The 20049-nt window shown below is 33.2% G+C and overlaps 2 protein-coding genes across 3 annotated transcripts in view; one reads left to right on the top strand and one right to left on the bottom strand.

The window, feature by feature from the left end:
• The first annotated feature begins 1973 nt into the window (after positions 1-1973).
• LOC137393673 (uncharacterized protein DDB_G0282077-like) overlaps positions 1974-20049 on the top strand; it is a 33599-nt gene continuing 15523 nt past the window's right edge. Inside the window, exons 1-4 of one of the 2 annotated variants that reach the window (XM_068080313.1) lie at positions 1974-1990; positions 2242-2375; positions 2606-3207; positions 3735-3923. In XM_068080313.1, coding sequence (XP_067936414.1) covers positions 2278-2375; positions 2606-3207; positions 3735-3739 — 705 coding nt within the window. In that variant the 5' untranslated portion in view covers positions 1974-1990; positions 2242-2277 and the 3' untranslated portion in view covers positions 3740-3923. Of the gene's footprint in view, positions 1991-2241; positions 2376-2605; positions 3208-3734; positions 3924-20049 lie in introns of those variants that run through there. The other variant, XM_068080314.1, reaches the window with a different exon arrangement.
• On the bottom strand, positions 10872-12985 carry LOC137392985 (uncharacterized). The gene is made up of 4 exons (XM_068079363.1): positions 12842-12985; positions 12116-12194; positions 11502-11833; positions 10872-11066 (listed from the first exon to the last, which is right to left on the bottom strand). The coding sequence occupies exons 1-4, from the start codon at positions 12983-12985 to the stop codon at positions 11007-11009; spliced, it is 615 nt and encodes a 204-aa protein (XP_067935464.1). The 3' UTR covers positions 10872-11006.

Raw genomic sequence — 20049 nt, 5'->3', positions numbered from 1 at the left:
TTATTTGTTTCTAGCTACAGGCAGTGCAAAATATATGTGCAAAGGGCTAGTGTAAAACTATATTGCACCACCGAATACCACACAACCAAGAATAAGTTAAAGTAGTGTATAGGTAATGGTGACAAAGATCAGCTTTTTTGTCACTAAAATGTAGCTAAATAAAGACATGGATAACAGGTTCAACAACTCTTACTTCAAGGCTTATTTTATAGTCCGGTTTTTCATTATTTGTACAGAATTCATCGACTCACAAAGTGTCCCAGTGTACGACCTTGTTTCCTATTAATTAACAAGAAGCAGTGGTAGATGGCTGGATACTGCTACCTCTACCAGATGTTGTTGATTGACAGATCATAAACTAATATGTAATCAATCATAATTGTACTTCTGATTGTCATAAAAAGGGATGGTAATGGAAATGGATATTGAATTCTAATGGGAGTTCCATGTCAGGATGAACTTTGCAAAATATATGCTGATGCAATTTCTCTTGGCCAAGTTTAAATGATTCATATTTTATACTTTATGCAGGTTGCATAGCTAAAGGGAAGTTTTTTTATTGAAATCAATGTTAGAAGCTCATATAGGCCTGACTAGAATGTTTAGAAAAGAAGGCTGATGTTCTAAAACTACAAATCTGTTTTCTCCAAAATGTTGTCTGTTAAACAGTTCTAGAGGTTTTCCTAAAAGCTTTTATTCAAAACTCTTATGGCTTTCATCTGTTACTATTGGTGGGTTACAACAGAAGATTGTAAAACTTCAGATAAGTGCTTCACTTAACAAAGGCTTTTGCTAATGTGCTTATTTCACACTGGCAAAAAACTTTCTTGGACTTTATTTATATGACAAGCAGATTTGCTCTTTTTTGGCATGGGCTTCAATAGTACCATCATTGGTTTTTCTATTACTGAATAATTAGTATAGCATTCAATCGAAAACAAGCTCAAAGCTGATCAACAATGCGTCTCAGTCAAAGTATTCTTAAAAAAAGAAATTGTGAAATATGGTAGGAATAGTTGTCTCTAATGTTTTCACTTCGAGGACTTGCATGTTTGTTTAAAAGATTTTATGCAGTGGCTAGAGTTAAAGAATTATTAAACCTAAATCAAAGCATCCAAATTTTATACTGCGGCATCCATTTTCTATCATCATAATTTATTTAAAATTTGATTAAAACTCACTGTCACTATAAATTTGTTAAACCTAGCTTGTGGCACTTGCTATTCAGAGACCATGAACTAGCTGATGGCCATGAACTAACATTTTTTCTAATAGGTTCTCATGACCGAAAGTTTACTAGTTTTGTTGTTAGGTAATAGAAGTTAAAGTTTCAAATTATTGTAGCCTATCAATTCATGGATACTCTTAAGATGAAGATAAAAAGAGAAAGACATACATATAGACCACTTTGCCTTACTGCTTGTTGATCACCCAGAGTAGATAAAAGACATACAATTTACCATGTTTAGTCATTAGGGTCTGTTAAATTTAAAGATCTACAGTGAGAAGCAATATTTGATAGACCCGATAGACGATAGCAATACTCGATAGACCAAAAGCTCAGAACATTACTTTTAATAAAGAAAATGTTATTTTTGATTGAGTTGTACAGACAGCAAAATCAATCTTATGAATCGTTCCTTTAGAATTAAAAAGATTTTGATCAATTCATATTTTTAATTGACTTTGGTGAATACAAAATGGCAAGGAATCTGAGAGATTAGGTATCCTGTACAAAAATGTAAAAAGTTTTGAGTGTCATAGACGTGTATATGAAACAGGATGTTTGAGAATTTCTGGCAACACTAAGAATAAAGATGTCTCAATCCTTTCTCATCATAAGAGTGTTATAATCAAGTCAAAAAGCCACCACGAAAAATACTGAATCACTTCCTAAGTCCCAAATATTGGCAATTAATGAATATTGAAAAGTATAAAAGGCCATTTATTTGAGAAAGATGTTAGTTCATCTACAAACACATAGGAAACAGTAAGTAAGAAATACAGTTAAGTGTAACATACACTACAGTAAATGTAGTAGAATACTCCTGTGTTTAAAGACCAGATGTTATATACATCTGGTCTTTAAACACATCATTTTATTAGTTGAACATTAAAAGAAGTTAGCAATCAACGTAATTATAGTCAGCATCTCAGTAGTTGCTTCTGTTTATTTGCTGCGGTGTTGGCTGATTATATCTTCAGTACATACCTTTACCAGCTCATCCCTGTATCTTGTAGATCTACAGATTCTCCAAAGTCTAGATACCTTCTGTTATGATGAAGTTTTTGGTAGCACTTATGTCTTTCTGCCTCGCATTCCTTCAGATCACCGCAAATGGCTTTCATGGCAGCAACAGCTTTAGTAACTTTGGGTAAGGTTGTTCATTTTAGTTCTCAAACTTGTTGACCATGTATTATTTTTACTTACAAAAAATTGCAGCCATTGTTTATAGAAATACAACATCACCAACCTTCTGAAATGATTTAAGTTATTCAAATTCACATGTACATGGATTTCTGCTTAACCTGTAATCTATGTATTTATTCCTTTTCTTCTCCTAATGTAGCATAGACATATAATAATCTGTTTATGATACTTCAGAGTCAAATGTAGTAACTCTATGGGAGCAACATCTGAAAGATCACAGAGAGCAGGTAAAGAGGGATATGTAAGAAGAGCTGACCAAAGCATTGGAGGAGCTGGTCAAGGTGTAGAAGTAAGAGCTAGTCAATCTCAATTTGGATCTCAATCAGGTCAAAGACTTGAACAGGAGTCTAGCCTAGGGCACGAGAAAAGAGCTAGCCCCAGGTTTGAAAGAGAAGTTAGTGGAGGATTTGGATCTCGGTCTGGTCAAAGAGTTGGAAAGGGGTCTAGCCAAGGCCATGGAGGAAGCGCTAGCCAAGGGTTTAGTGGAGGAGCTAGCGCAGGGTTTAGATCTCAGTCTGGTCAAAGAGTTGGGCAAGTATCTGGCCTAGGGCATGAAGGAAGAGCCAACCCCAGGTTTGAAGAAGGAGCTAATGGAGGGTTTGGATCTCAGTCTGGTCAAAGAGTTGGGCAGAGATCTGGCCAAGGGCATGAAGGAAGAGGCAGCTTCAGGTTTGAAGAAGGAGCTAATGGAGGGTTTGGATCTCAGTCTAGTCAAAGATTTGGGCAGGGATCTGGCCAAGGGTTTGGAGTAAAGTCTGGAAAGGTTTCAACAAGATGTAAGTATAAATATTTTATGAAGTTCTTTTCTTACAATTAAATTACTTAAGATCTTCCGTTGTCGCATAGCTTGATGAACGGTATTTAATAATTAATGGTTTCTTCTTGTCATAATTTTACCAAGTATTATGGTGAATGTATTGGCATGAATATAATTAACTTTATTGGTTGTTTGGCCTACATCTGACATTTTAAAGGTGAGACCTTGACTTGATGAATTTACACTTCCATTATTCCATTACTATATATCTTGATAAATTGAACACATAAACTTACATCTGCATTACACATTATGTATATCCCCTTTCCTTGGTCATGCTTAGCAATAATAATAATCTGTTAACAATTGTACTTCTCATAGCATAGGGGACAGTAAGAATATTTAAATACATTTCTGGTATCAATATTAACACTATTTTGATGAATGTTGATAATTTCTGAGTTTCGTTTGTTTTACTTCCAAGTCAACTACTAAAGTCACTGTACAGGTAGTAAATGAACTTATCAGTGAAATATTATTTTGCAGACTAAATCTATGGACACTGACCACCACCTTCAGACACTGTCATTTGACTGGCTCAACTGATAGAGTGGATGGTAGACACTATGGAAACATTCTACTGCATCGTGTTAAACTGAAATTTTTTCCGCTGTCAATTTTCTTTATCTGTTTTTGTTATTTTATTATTTGTTGATTTAAATATAATTCATTAAATTTTTAGTTTTTATTTACAAACTAAAGCTACAAGGTAAACAACTAGCAAAGTTGAACACAATGAACATTAATGTTTAGTAGTATTAAAGCAAATCAAAGCTAAAAGGGACAAGGTGAAATGTGCAACACTCTGATGATCTTCAAAAAGTCAAGATCAAATATTTCAAAAGATTTCTCTGCAAGAATTTGCCAAGCTTTTTGCTTGAATAAAGTATAGGTAAATATGAATTGTTCAATTGATAAGTGAAAAAGTTCAGCATCTACTCCACCCATTTACTATGGCTTAATGTTGATAGAAACAGCTTAGACAAAGTTATAACACTTCATTACAATGTTAGACAGCTATCTTACAATCAAAATAGATAGAAACTGTTAGAGAATACTCACAGCTACACATTGACATTCACCGTTTCCACTGAACCTATGAATGAGCTGTAAGTTGGATATCATAAAAAAAACAAGTAGCAGTTACATTATAAAAGCTTTTAAATTACTATTTTCGATTAGAAAGTCAATAGTTACTTAAATTCAGAACTTAGATTAACATTAACTTAAATTCATTTAGAACCGTTTAAATTTTAAAGCATTAAAAATAGGTCAATAGAAATAATTTTTTATTTTCAAGTTGTTTCTATGCTAAAGTCTTACAAATACATCCTTGCTGATAGCTGTATATGAATATACCTGCTGATAGCTGTATATGGATATACTTGCTGATATAGTGGATATATGAAATGCAGGTTGAGGTGATGATGGAGGTACAGATTGTATGGCTTAATCTAAGTAAACTTCAAATAAAATTAATTTAATTACATTTTTGATTTTATGTTTGAGATTTTGTATATTTTTTTTGAATTTGCTGCATACAGTAAACTTTATTTCTGTTCGGTTGCAACTTTCTTGTTTTCATCAGGGTCTTTGAAGTCATTGCTGTCAGTTCATAAACAACAAGATGAAGAGGTTAAAGGCTAGAAACAACTGTATATCACTGAATAGTTGCTAAACATGGTTTGATATAAAGAGTGATTGATACAGTTAGTAGTTAGTATGAATAATCAAAGGTACTACCAGTTCTTGGGAATATAGAGAAACTAACTTTCTGAGGCTGCCAACTCTAAATGTATGAACAGCTATAAACTCAGAATGACCATAGTTTCTAAGCTTTAAATCATCAAATAAGTTGTTTATTTTAGCTTGCCTCATTTAGTGATCCATGAGTACATAATATCTTGTAAGTATACATCGGGTCACAATCATCTGATTGCTTTTTTAAAATTTCAAAAGTAATTTTTAGGCATTTCTCAGTGACTCATCTTTCATTTTAATATAAGATTCTAATTATGAAAAAAGATGAAGATATCTTCATCTTTTAGTGAATAGATATGATAACTTTGTAAACTTTCTTTTCTACTTTGTGACAGTCTACTTCGCTGCTGACTGTCATACGTTAACACTGATATCAACAAAAGCGTAGTAGTAGTGAAAAAAAATGCATAAACTAAATAAGAATATAAATCTGCTAAATTTAAATAAAGATAAACAAATATATTTTTGTTAAATCAAGTATTAAAGTTATGTTAAGTTAGTTATTTCTGTTAGTGTAACTTAGAATAATTTCTATGTACAGTATTCAGCTTATAGTGTCATGGGATTATGAATATGAGTAGTGCATATTATAGCTTAAAATAATATTAATATATTTAATAAAAATAACTTTGGTAATAAAGAGTTATTAAAAATTATTTATTCAAATTAAATTTAACCTCTTTTTCCCGATGTTCTGTAATACTTTTAATTTGGTGCATAAAAAGTAGGTTATGATCGGCAGCAAACCATTTCTTTTTGTTTTTTCAGTCACGCAGTCAACTGTTATGAACTGTTCTTTAGTAAAAATTTCAATACATATCTACATTCTTTAACAGAGAAATAAGTAATTCAGGTTCAATATTGTATTGTTTATGGATTGTAACAGCTCAGTGACTAACAATGTTGCATTTGGTAGTCTGCTTGATAGTAAACATGTGTATTTATTTTCATAGTTAGTTATTTCTGTTGAAACAACGAGTATGTTTTTGAGACAGTATTTTGTTATAATATTTTGGTAGTTAATAAACTTATACAATATTTTAGTAGATTTTATCAAAAGTTGTTGGTGTTTTACTATCATTTGCAATTGTTTTTGATGTTTGAGGTGATCTGACTGGGAGGATGTTTCAAGATTAAAATCGACAAAACTTGATCGCAGTTAAAACGTTCAGAAGAAAATACGTGCAAAATTACAACTACTAGTTGTTATCATTGCTATAGTTGATATCGGCTAATGCATTCAAGTTGCAGCATTACGCGTCTCTATTCTGTCGATCTTTTTTATAACTATAGACATTATCGCACTTTTACTCGATCTGTGCGCTATAACTGCAATCAAGTTCTGTCAATTTTAATCTTGAAACATCCTGGCAGTCAGATTGCCTCAAACATCAAAAACAATCACAAATGATAAGTAAATAGCGATGCTTTCTGATCAAATTAATCTAAAAATTGGTGTGAGTTCATTTTAAATGTACTATTATTATACATGGAAGATGTTAATGTTACTCCTATGTAGTATAAAGTATGCCAAGTACGCTTTTTACCTTTGTATCTTTCTATTTACAGCAACAGTATTTTGATCATTTTTTTTTAAATTGTTTTATAGTAATTTAGTTTGAATGGATTGGTTACTATTACTTTTTAGGCTAATAAGTTCAGTGTAATTTGTCTGAAAGAACCGTCTACCCTATGTACGTGCCAGTAGTTTTGTATCTTAGTTTTATTTGTTACTGTTACAAACAAAGTTTAATCTATTTCAAGCCATCAGCATATAAACATCCATGTAGCATTCCTAAATTATTCGCTGACTTAAATAATAGTAGCAAAACCGTAAGTAGTAAACCAATGCTGACTTTAGCTACTGATAGCATTTCAGGAAAAATATAATAAACAGTATTCAATTAATTCATCCTTTTCTTTTTTTATAAATTTTATACATATTTTATAATGTTTTTTAAAGCAAACAACTTCAACGAATAATAATAATGTGGCCCTAGACAATTGATATGATATCCAATTATATGTATAATTGAATGACTTTCTTGTTCTTTTATCCCAACCACGACATAAAAGCTTAGCTCATTATTTGCCAAATATTAATTATTTTGGTACAGATACGTGTATTTAGAGTGGTGCAATATATTTGCTTCGAAACCCTCTAAAGAAGCCCCATAGAAAGCATAGACACTCATTATATTTAAAATATAATACTAATGGTGCTTCTTGCCTGTTTGGAAGGAAGTATGACAGTGAAACAGATGAGTAATTCAGACATTCTTAACTGGTGGGTATATTTTCATGAGCAGCCATAACCTCATATCATAACATGTGGACAATAGACTGATAGTACAACTCTCATAAAGGCCTACAGCAGTGGTTCCCAGCCTTTTCTCTGCTTTTACCCCTTTGAAAATTTTTCAAATACAAATTCCCCCTCCTGGAAAATGTGGGGTGTGAACCTATACTATATTGTATTCATTGAAAGGGCTACACAGGTACATATATGTAGGTCAGCAGCGTATATACATGTATTTATTTGTTAAATAACTGAGAGTAGCATATATAGTAATAAATCACGTCAACATTATTGTTATTCTGGTACACTTAATGGGTGTGGGGTGAGATTATGAATTTTAATGAGACCGCTCCTGCTGATGCCTCTGTGCAAGTTTACACAAATCAGGCTTTGTTTTTTATAATGCACATCTCAAGTCACTCTCTAGGTCAAGTCGATTTATTTTCTCATTTTTAAGGTGCAGCATTGATGAAAATCCTATTTCGTATCGGTAGATAGAGCTAAATGGCATCAGAATCTTTATTGCCTTTTCAGCAATGAGTGGAGAAATGTTTTTTGCTGAGAGCCAAAACTGGTCAATAGACATTGATCTGATATCATCTTTCAGTTCAGAAATGATAACCAACTCAACAAACTCCTATTGTAGCTCCTCTGGAATTTCTTCAACAGTGCGTTAAAATGGATTTCGTGTGATGTTGAGCATCTTCTTTATTTCTGAAGGTAGCTCAGGGAAGTAGCATCCAAATTCTGTTAGGAGATCAGACAGGTGCTCAGTAATGGTTGCCACTAGACTACCAGGAACAGGTTTTGTCTTCCAATAAGAGTGTGGGAAAGGATATCGCGTTCCCAGTGCAGGTTCGCGTATGCCACAGTACCAGCTTTGCTTTGAAAGCATCAATGCTGTCATGAAAGGCAAGGGAATGATGATTGCTCCCTTGTAACTTTAAGTTCAACTTGTTTAGTGAGGCAAATGTATCAACCAGGTTTGCGGTCTCAAATATATAGTTATTAGCTTTCATAGCTGCTAAAAGTTCATGCAGGCCTCTACTTTCAAGAAACTTCATAACCTCGGGCGTAGCTCAAAGAGCCTGCCTAACATGTTTTCCTTGGGCAACCACCTCACTTCAGTATGAAATAACAAAGTTGTAAACACGACAGCACTTTCATAACATAGTGCTGAGAACAATTTGGTATTTAGTACTGATGCTTTGATGTAATTCACAACTTTTATGTTCACATCCAAGTTTGATTTCAACGCTTCTGGAAGAGTTTTTGATGCTAATGCTTCACGGTGAATGAAGTAATGCACTCCTTCTATATCAGGGTTCTTTTGCTTGATCTGTCTTACAAAGTCTGATCTACATCCTAACATAGCAGGCGCTCCATCAGTGCTTACACTTATTAACTTCTCCCAACCTAACTTGGCCTTTTCAAAGAAAGTTTCAACTATTTTCAACACATCTCTTGCTGAAGTTGTTCTAAGCAAAGGCTGACAAAACAAAAACTCTTCTTCAATGGATGTGTCATGCACATATCTATCATACACCAATAGCTGGAAAAGACTGACAACATCAGTTGACTCAGCAAGTTGTAGGGACCCAAAATGGGGATGCTTTAATCTTAGCAACTACTTTCTTTTCAACATTTGCTACAAAATCATCAATGCATCGCTTCACAGTGATGTTGGATGGTGGGAGGTCTTGAAATTTTTGCCCAGCTAGTTTTCCAAGAACTATTGATGTGCAGTCTAACATACATGGCTTGATCAGGGTCTCTCCTATTGTATGTGGCTTTTTACACTGAGCAATACGGTAGGAAACAGAGCATGAAGCTGTAATAAGTGCATTACTTATGAGCATAGAGATTTCTACTTGCATCAAGTCTACTTCTCTTTATTTGCCGCTCTTTGGACTAAAAGTAATCTTGGTCATTCTCAGCTAGTGTGGGGTGAATTTTTTGCGAGTGTTGCTGCGACTAAAAGGGTTTCATGAAGTCATTTGAGAATGTTTTCAGGCATATCACACATTGCAGAAGCCAAAGACCGATTTTCATAAGATACGAAAACCCATAATCCAAGTAACTCTCAGTGTTGGTTGGTTTCTTTGCCTTTGACATCTTGCGCTAACTAATAGTTGTAAAAATAAAGCGGCGGCTGAAAAATATTATTCAAACGACCTAGTATCTGTTTGTACAATAATAATCATATGTGACTGTACTAATATTTTTTATTTGATCTACTACTATAGATGCATGATTATGTGACTTATTTGCAGAAAAGCGAGTAAGACATAACATGAGTGATAGTAGGAAACAATAATGTGAGCATATAATATATGCTTACAATAAAACTACATATTATGTAATTATACTTATACAAAGAATCTTACAGATTGTTTTTCTTTTACATGTGATGCAGTAGTTGATACGTGAGTTTGTCCTTGTGCCAAATACATGTGCGCTGTGAGCAGCACAATGTCAAACTAAGCCTTAGTTTGACCTTAGTTACTAAGGTCATTAATTAAGGTTAAGTTGGCTTATTGGAATTTTTCCAAATTGTTGGTAGAGATTATAACATTTACAGTACCTACATGCAGACTGTATTACAATGAATGTACAATAAAAGGTACTTGGTCTACTACCCCAGCCGGAATACACATGTAATAGAAGAGGAATGAGAACAGAAAACAGATCTAGGATTTTATTAAGGCTTAAAAGCACATTCAAAAAATGCGAAATTATAAAAATTAAAATTCCTCCCTTTAAAATGCCGAATTCTCCCCTGGGGGAATTTTTCCCAGGTTGGGAACCACTGGCCTACAGAGATGTCAGAAACAGCCACTAACCTATAAGCACTCTCCTAATCAAACTGACAAAGCAGACCAGTCTGAAGTTTGACAGGCAATCGCACAACCTGAGTGTTTGAGACTTAATCTGCCTTTTAAATTGTAAGTTTTCCAACCTAATACCCACTTTTGATACTGTAAATACATTTTCATGCCATCTAATCCAATTTCAGAACAGTTTGAGAGAAGACAAATAACTTTTTGAAAATGCATGGAAGCCGCTGGCTTTGCATTTGCTATAAAAGCCTGTTTGGTTTTTTTTTTCAAGCAGGTTTTGTGGGAATTGTTCTCCAACTGCTAGGAACTAATATATAGATTAAGTATTTTAAATTTTTGCCAGTTTTCTGCTTAGAGTCAGCAAAAACTGTGAAAAATATAGTCTACTATACTAATGTTACGGTCATCTCTTGCCTTTAATTTAAGATGGTTGCGTAATAAGGTAAAAATATGCCATTACTTATTTGTTGGTTTTTGGTTGTTGGTTTGCATTACAAGAAACATGGTGAAACTATATCTTAAATCAAGTTTACTAAGATTTTATCTAATACAGCAACTAAATAACATCTTAACTAATTTTTGTAACTGTTATTATCTAGTCATTGCTAACCTGCCAACCTTTTGCTTATTTCATTTCTTGGTTTAAATTAAAAATTTTAATTATATACTTGTGGCGGATGACTTTAGTTTTTAGATGTTGTAAACTTATAATAAAGTAAGATTATAAAACAAATACATTTATTTTGAAATCAACAAGTGATAGAAATGGTAAAAACAGATAACAAAAATTAAAATTGGTATAACTTGGTATTTACACGTTACATTAACATATAAATGAAGTGTCCAACACCCTATCAATCAGATATGACAGCAGGAAGTCAGTGTAGGCAGGTTGTCTAGGGTCTCCATAGATTTATTCTGTAAAAGTATTATCAAATTGACAGTTAATAATGAAATAAATAACAAACACCTTTTAGAACTATAAACATAGAGGCTGTACAAAAATGAACATTTGTTAGAAGCATAGACATAGGTAGTCATCAGAAATAAAAGTTCAGATTTAGCCAGCTTTGGGAAATATTAAAAAATTCTGTTATTATTGAAAAGTTAAGTTAAAAAATTATCAAATTATTAAAAAAGACGCCAAAATAATTCCTGTTGACATTTGCTACAATCTTGGTTTTTCTCTGCAATTTTTGTAAATACTACATCAGGTTTTCATGAAAATATTAAAAGGTTTAATAGATATATTTATTCACAAGCTATAACGAGTACGTATCTTTCTGTGACAAAATATAAATTCATTAGTTCACTAACCTAAAGCAAGCTACTGTTAGAAATATTATTACTTACATCCTCCATGTGTTTTTCCAGAACCTCCACTAAATCCACCTCTGCCTCCGCTTCTGAAACCATCACGGCCAGCTCCGCCTCCAAATCCTTGGCTAGATCCACTTCCAAATCCTTGTCTAAATCCGCCAAACCCTTGCCTAGATCCTCCTCAGAAACTTCTGCTAGATCCTCCTCCAAATCCTCTGCTGGATCCACCTCCAAAGCCTCTGTTGGATCTACCTCAAAAACCTGTGCTCGATCTACCAAAGCCTCTGCTCGATCCACCACTAAATCCTTGTCCAAGCCCTTCTCCAAACTCACTCTGTGTTCCTCCAGATCTTGCTCCTCCAACTCTGAAGCATAATATATAAAATATGAAATAATGATGTTGCATTATGGGAAGAATAAGACTAGTTGAAAGTTTTAACAGATATGAGCATGGGTGTATGTTTGAGGGTACACATGTACATGCATACTTTAATAGTTGACAGGGTTGTATACAGTTGTTAATCTTAAGTGACTAATAAAATCTCCTTTAGGTTGTTTAGAATAAGAATAATATTCTTTCATCAACAAAAAAACAAAAAAAAAACAGAAAACAAGAAACCGAAAATAAGAACAACAAGCACACATACCTAGAGTTGCCGAAACTGTTGCTGCCCTGATAGCCACTTGCACTGATTTGATGGAAAGCAAGGCAGACAGCCATGAATACTACAAGAAACTTCATTATTTTAGAAAATGTATAGACGTGAGAGAATCTGTAAATCTACAAGATATAGGGATGTACTATGGATACAATTAACTAATGTAATAGCACTAAAAGAGTAGAGAATTTTAGGCTAATATTTCAGTTGCTATTTCTTCTGACTTTCAACAAAAAAGGGTATATTAAACAGTTGTTACCCTGCCACCACAGTGATGTATACTAAACTCACTACCAAACTAATTTGTGCATTTCTCACTTAGTGGAATCTCTCCCATTAATATTATATATATGACTCGATACTAAACATATGCCTGTTTTCTTAGTGTTTGCAGGTGAACTAATGCCTACATCAACTAACTGGTCTTTTGCATTTTTCAATCTTTATTAATGGTCAATATTTAAAAGTTAAGAAGTGACCCAGAACTTTTAGTAGTTCATCTTTTACTTTATTGTTAGGCTAGCATTTACTAAGGTGCTGACTGTATGTTGATTGCTGATTTTGTTAGATGTTAACTAATAAAGTGATGTATATAACAGCTGATTTATAATCCCAAGAGTGTTACTCTAACATACTATTAAACTATCCTCTATTGTCACTAGCTTAAAGAAATCAACTTTAATAATAATATATGAGTAAATAGGAAACATTTACCTGTTTCCTCTGTGCTTGCAGTTGATCTGATGTCTGAGTAAAATAGTTAGCCTTATATAGTTTTCTATACTCATCAATCGTTAAAATTTGGAAGTGAGAACATGACTTGGCATTTCTAAGCAGTTTATTTTCTTTTAATGCCATATTTTGATTAGGACTGATTGGGACGTCCTAATTCTCAGAGCTGTTAAATATAACGACTATGTAAATTTTCAGTTCTACATTATTGTACATTGACAGGCATTCTCAATTATGCCTACTCTATGTTTACTGGATGTTCAATCTATGCTTACCCTGTGTTCAATCTACGTTCATTGTAAGCTAACCACATGTTAGCTCTCTGTTTACCTTTTGTCCGTTCTGTTTATACCTCCTGTAAAACTACACGAGACGATTCTCAACATTTCTACTGAAATTCAATACCTCACTTTCAGCCAGAATGAGGTATATACATGTAATCTGATAAACATATTTCATATACATGTAGTATCATTGTATTGTTATAGCATGCTAGAGATAAAATGGCTTCTGTCAGCACTACAACCGTAAACATGAAGCTTTCCTTTGGCTTGGTCAATCACAGTCAAAAGTAAGCGTCAGCTACAGATTAGCCACCCTTTTTGCAGTGAAGAATAACAGAAAGTGTAGCATATGGTTGAGGCATGACCGAGCATGTGTGCTAGATAATAGATGACAAGAAGTAAGGCAACCAGTATAGACAAGACTAAACAGGTGAGCTGTGAAAAGAATGACAAACATGTAGAAAGTAAAGTAGATGTTCAAGATGTGACCCAACAGGTAAGTTAAATAAAAGGTGACCAGAAGTAAGGCAACCAAAGTCGACATGATTGAACAGGTGAGCCAAGTGAAGACTTTTATAAAGTATGAATTAGCAATTTGTTGTGAAAATACCATGACAAATATGATTTTAATTGTACAAATGTATATTTACATCGCATAAATTCTTAGTATGCATAAATGCTATTTTAGATTTACAGAATAAAAGTCAGTCACTAAATGAAGACTCCCAAAGGTTCAAAAAAATAGAATCAATTACATGGCTCTTGCTTGTTGTGAATTTACAATGTGACAGTATTTCTCAGCAACTACTGACTATTTACACTAATGACTATATCTTGAAACCTTAAGTCAGAAATCTGGCTCTAGTAGTAGTCTACAGCCACAAGTTTTCAATCTTTCCTAGAGCACCTTCATTCTGATTACTTACTAGATCTCTAAAGTACCATTGTTTCCTCACAAGCATACAGATGAATATATCTACTATACATGTATGAAGTAAATCCTCTGTGTATTTGTACTCTCTAATGTGATAGGCTGAACAGCCCAGCGTTAAATGAGTTTTGGAGTTACTTTCTTTGTTTACTAACAAATATTTTGTAAGAATATAACTTGTGTGCTAGACAACTGAACTTTACAGTCTGCCATCTTCACAATAGTTTATAGTATTCTACTTAATATTCACCAGATACAGATCAGTGATACTCTAGAGATTGTCTAGTTATCTGTTATACTTGCCTAAAGAGCATCTTGCTACTGTTTCATAGGAAATTAGGCTATGCCTTTTGTATTGCAATGTACCTGTTGTACATCTATTTGACATCTTGAATAGCTTATTGTAGTCTCACAATAATTACGGATTACACTATTAATATATTATTGTTACAGGGAATCTTCAGAGGCTGAAGTACAATTTGGAGGGATCTATATTTAAGTGGGCCAATGAAAATCGAGCTATAGTTGACAGTGAAGATCTACAGCTCAGCAGGTCCATCTATATAATTCATTCTTTGGAAAAATTCTGAATTTTTCTGCAACATTTAAAATTTAGGATTTAAAAGCTAATTGTCGTGAACACTGGTAAATGAACAACGTAATATAGCCTAATAAAGCCTTGTTGTTGGTATAATTAACATGGATTTAAGAACAACCTCAGATTGAATCTGGATAGTTTTTTTGGAATTGTCCCTTTATGACTAGAGTGATAATCTATGTTGCAATCCAACTTGGCCTAATTACAAGGCTATGTTACTTTTCCACTATAAGTTTAAGTAATTAACTGTGAATAGAACAAATATAATACATTCCTCTGTACACCTACACTTTGATTAGGAATGTCAATGACTGCTCTATGAGGAACCTGGGTAAACCTTACCAGATCACAAAATTTTCCTTTTGACCAAACCAAATATCATTCTACTAGTTAAAAAACAATTGTACATCTTTGAAAGCTTTGTAAGTATTTCAATTTGATCAGATAAAGTTACAACTAAGTATTTGAAACAAATAAATTTATTAAAAGCATTCAATACCTCTATAATGTTCAAACTTATTGTTAGCTGTATGTAAATGTTAACTGAAGAGTACCATGGTATGAATAAAAAGTTACTAAAACTTAAGTTAGGGTATAACAAATAGGGATTGTGTTAACAAATATCAGTGTTAGCAAGTGCTAATGTTAACAAGTATTGGTAATAACAAATAACCGCGTTAACAAACACTTGTGGTAACAAGTTATAGTGTTGAAAATGCTTGTAGTCAATTTCGAAAATGAACCCAATAGTGACAGCAGTGAAGTGAAATACCCTCTCAAAGTATTAATATTACAGGCATAAATACAAAGAGCTAAAGTCATAAAAAGTAGCTCATATAAGAGAAACAAAATACTATCACTAATAGTGTGAAGGTTGTCAGGGTTCAATACTTGTATCAAGGTAGAACCTTGAGTTCCACTCATTGATTAAGTTTTAAAAGATCAGTGCCGATAATGAGAGAATCTCAGAATTGTGTTAGTGCAGGCAGCTGGCGGCAGCCAGCTGCCAAGTGTCAAAAAAATAGATATCTTCTCATAAAGAAAGAAACTACTTTTTCTAAAGCAGCAGTTAGACCTGCCAAGAACTTCTAAAATTGGTAATTTTAAAGAAAGTACCTCATAAAAAGCCTAATGCCAAAACACATGAATAGACATCTTCTCATAGAAAAAGAGACCAAACTTCTAAAGCAACAGTTAGACCTGCAAAGATGTTGAGTTAACGATACGTAAAGGCTGGTACACACTCTATTGCAGTATGTCACTGTTAATCACACAATACCTCAGTGATCGTCTGTGATAACAATGTTCACATTACCACAAACCTATTCACGTTTACTTCAGTGACCAGTCCATGGTATAACATTCTCATTAAGAACTATTAAGAAAGTTTGACAGCTGCAATGTTTATTGATTGTATATGCCTTACCTTGACCTTACCTTGACAATTTCATCGATCGGCGGTGCATATAGTCCATGAATAAACACTGAGAGGACAACTCTTACATAACGCAATATAGTGAACTGGTATTTATTGTCATGTCAAGTTATGGTATTCAAGTTCTGCTCTACCTAGATCTTATCTACATGAAGCATTTCCTCACATATTTTTCAGCATTGATATATTTTCATGCATTTTTGTCCACCGTAGTTCATAAAAAGGCTATTATTTTGCCATTATGTTTTGTTATACAGATTGCTAATACTGTTTCTGCTTTGGCTGTATACCGCCAGGCAATGTAATGTCGAACAGCCTTTAATACAAAACCTGTTTAGCATCAACCAAATTGATAATCGACATCAATCTGTCTGTTGGTGTCACAAAGCAGAAAACAATGTTTGTCATAAGTGTGGAAGGATAAATACCAATATTTTGGGCATAGTTCATGTTTATCAATGCCATTGATGCATTCTTACGACTGTTCTAAGAATTTCGACGCCTGCATTCAATAAATACTTCCGATGCCTCAGCGTTGCAATAACAGGATATTTGGTACAATGTCTTAGATAATGCAAAATTGTTCAATACTACAAGAACTTAATAACAATAATTCAAGAACTTGAATTTGCCTAGAATGTCAATTTAATTATCAGTTGTCTCTACAATAATATGACAACTCCAATACCTTTAACGCGTTTGTGCCTGAAACTTTATAGATTTGCATTGTTTTTCCCAAATATATCGACATGTATGTGCGTGCGTGTGTGTATGCATAGTTTGAGCAGCACAACAGTTGCAATAGAAGCAGCAAATTTGGAGTTATTTCACATTATGAAAGATAACTCTCAAGAAATCTTTGTTGTTCTGGCTTATTTGTGTATATGGGTATTAGCAGCCAGTGTTTCATAAGGTGGTTATTTATGTTAGGAAAGCAATAAGTAAAAAGATTTGAAGGCATTGATTTTTTATTTCTGAAAGTAATATCTGATTATCTCTTGACAAGTTATACTCAGCATAGCAACAATTACAGCTATAGTCATTTTTATAACTTTAGCTGTAGCTATAACTATAGCTGTAGTTATAGCTATATATAGCTATTGCATGTAAAGTGAAAAGTTTTTTTTTAATGTAATCTAATTATCTCTTGGCACTCTCCACGTAGCTATGTTAAAATAAAAAGATACTTTCAATTTACTATAAACAAATCGGCTTGAAAAAGAAACAACTTGCTTCTTGTGAAAATGGTGATGTAAGTTATTTAAACACTGACAAAAGTGTGTTCAAACTGCTTCAAACTGTTATAATGTAAGTTTACCTGCTTTTATACAAGTTTAGTAGTTTTGTGCCAACTCTATGCACTGTGCTCATCAATATTAAAATTATAAAGTTTTAGTATTTGTTTTGCTGAAGTAGACGTGAAGCAGCTCATGTAGACTTGACTGAGATATTTGTAATAGAGACATCAAGTTTATGAGTAGAGACTTTTGCTAACAGTAACAGTTTATGTTTTCTAAACTGATCGCTGTAAGATAAAACAATTTGTTTATTTTTCAACTATGTAGTTTTACTGAATTTTGTTTATTACTGCTGAAATGTCTTTCATGCATATCTGAGAAACACAGCTGATAAAGTCAGCAAACTTGGTTTTTTAGTCATATAAGTAACATGTGTAGTTATTCCCATTTAAATAAAACTATTATAATGACCATCAGCTACCAGGATCAGAATGTGATACTTTTGTGTACAAAGATTACCAAAAAAATCTGGTGCTTTTTTCTCAGGAATATTTAAAATTTGATACATCTATATTTTATGTACTGTGTATTCAAGTAGCAATAAACATTGCAGTGTATGATATCTGTTTTGGTACATGGATGAAAATAGTTTTTAGTGGTGATCTGTGGATACGATCTGTATCTGGTTATTTATAACCGCCGCCTCTATAGGTATGAGTTCTAAAAATGTTCTAATGAAGATGATATCTATAAGCATCCACTCAATCCACATACTCAAATGTCTATGCTATTGTTCTTTTGTATCATAAAACTGATGACCCTGACTACTAATATTACTAGATGGCGGAGACTGACGCCAATAACAAAGTTGCTGACAGATCATAAATTATTGTATAATCTCTCAATTATATCAGTACTACAGGCCATACATTAATTAAATATCAATCAATCTAAACTGTGATACCCTGTACCACGAGAGGTGATGAAGATGGAAATAGAAATTGAATTCTAATTAGGTTTCGTCATCCGAGAGAACTTACAAAATCTTTATGATGTTGAAATTTTTGAGCCGCTTTGGAATGAATCATTAATGCAAGTTGGTAGTTGAATTGTAATTTCATTTTTTGCTAAAGTAGGTGTTGAACAGCTTGTATAGACTTGGTTGAGATATTTTTAATGAATACATTAAGTTTTGCGAGTAACCATCCATTTTCTCCTTGAGAATAGACAAGTCTAGAAAGTTTTTAAAAGGCTCTAATCAAACCTTAGATAAAGTTGAGCTTCAATTTTCAAATTATATTATTTTAGTGTGACTTCAAAAAAGCCAGTCTTGAACTTAGAATCCATGAGATTTGGTGAGAGTTTTCATAGCCTCAGCTAAAATCATCATTGTTCTTCATACTAGTGAAGTCTCAGGTTGGAAAAACAGCAAAACTAAACATGTAAAACAATAAATAAGTTTTGCTGCATATTTCGATTGTACTTTCAATTAACAAAAATTATTTTTTATATTTCATTTTACAAAGTTTAGAGCTAAAACAGCAAAATTAATCTAGAGCTTCAGTAGAAAACATAGTATTTAGAATTGCCTGCCCGATTACAGAAAAAGGTTTATTTAGGCTGATAGACAACTATGAAGTTAATACTGAAGATAGTAACTTGAACATGGCTGGTTGATAGGAGAGGGAGAGGCTTTACAGTAAGAACAGGTACACAGCTTTGTATAACGCGTCTAATAACTCTTAACTCTTAGTTCAGTTCACACTTTTGCTTTTCATTATTTTTATGGAAAGCTTAGACTCGACAAAATGTCCCAGTGTATGACCTTGTTCCTTATTAATTACCAAGAAGCAGTGGTAGATGGCAGAATAATGTTACAGGGGGATTATAAACTAACATGTAATCAATCATAACTGTACTACTGTTTGTCATAAAAATTGATGGCACTGGAATTAAATGTTGACTTCTAGTGAGAGTTCTAAGTCAGGGTGAACTTTGCAAAATTTATGCTGATGAAATTTCTCTTTTTCTCTGTCACTTTTTAAGTGACAAAGGAAAAGAGATTAATATTCATATCTCATAATTAATGCAGGTTTGGGGTTAAAATGAGACTTAGGTTTTTTACTGAAGTACATGTTAAAAGCTCTTATGGATCGGACTGAGATGTTTAGAATACAAGCATGATGTTCCAAAAACAAAAACCTCTTTTTGCCAAAACTTAGTCTATTAGACAGATCTAAAAGGCTTCCTAAAAGCTTTTACTCAAAACTCCTATAGCTGTAATTTGTTACTATTGGTCAGTTACATCTCAACTTCATCGCTAGCATTGATTATGTACTATTTTTACTTGTGAGAACTTGCAGCTAGTGTTTGTAAGTTACCTAATATCACAAATCTTCTAAAACAAATGGAGTTACATGTAATTATAATCAGATGTACATGATATCCTGTTTATATTTTATTCCTTGTATTTTTGCCTATTTTTTTTGCTAATTTAACAGAGACGTGTTATAGCTTGGTTATGATACTTCAGAGTCAAAAAAAGTAAGTCTATGAGAGTAAGATCTGGGTGATTGCAGAGAGCAGTTGGAGAGAGATATGAGTGAAGAGCTGGCCAAGGTGTTGAAGGAGCAGATCAAAGTGTTGGAGGAAGAGCCCGTCAAAAATTTAGAAGAAAAGCTAATGAAGGTTTTAGATTTCAGCT

This window comes from Watersipora subatra, chromosome 4 (genome assembly GCF_963576615.1).
Source record: "Watersipora subatra chromosome 4, tzWatSuba1.1, whole genome shotgun sequence".
NCBI classification, from domain to species: Eukaryota; Metazoa; Bryozoa; class Gymnolaemata; order Cheilostomatida; family Watersiporidae; genus Watersipora; species Watersipora subatra.
This window is presented reverse-complemented; position numbering and strand designations above follow the sequence as displayed.

What these genes read in the sequence shown, in the direction of transcription:
- LOC137392985 (XM_068079363.1), bottom strand. Translation starts at nt 12,985, where the DNA reads ATGGCATTAAAAGAAAATAAACTGCTTAGAAATGCCAAGTCATGTTCT. An exon ending in AACAGTTTCGGCAACTCTAG is followed by an intron (nt 11,834 to 12,115) that starts GTATGTGTGCTT and finishes ATTATGCTTCAG; the next exon opens with AGTTGGAGGAGCAAGATCTG. An exon ending in TGGAAAAACACATGGAGGAT is followed by an intron (nt 11,067 to 11,501) that starts GTAAGTAATAAT and finishes ATACTTTTACAG; the next exon opens with AATAAATCTATGGAGACCCT.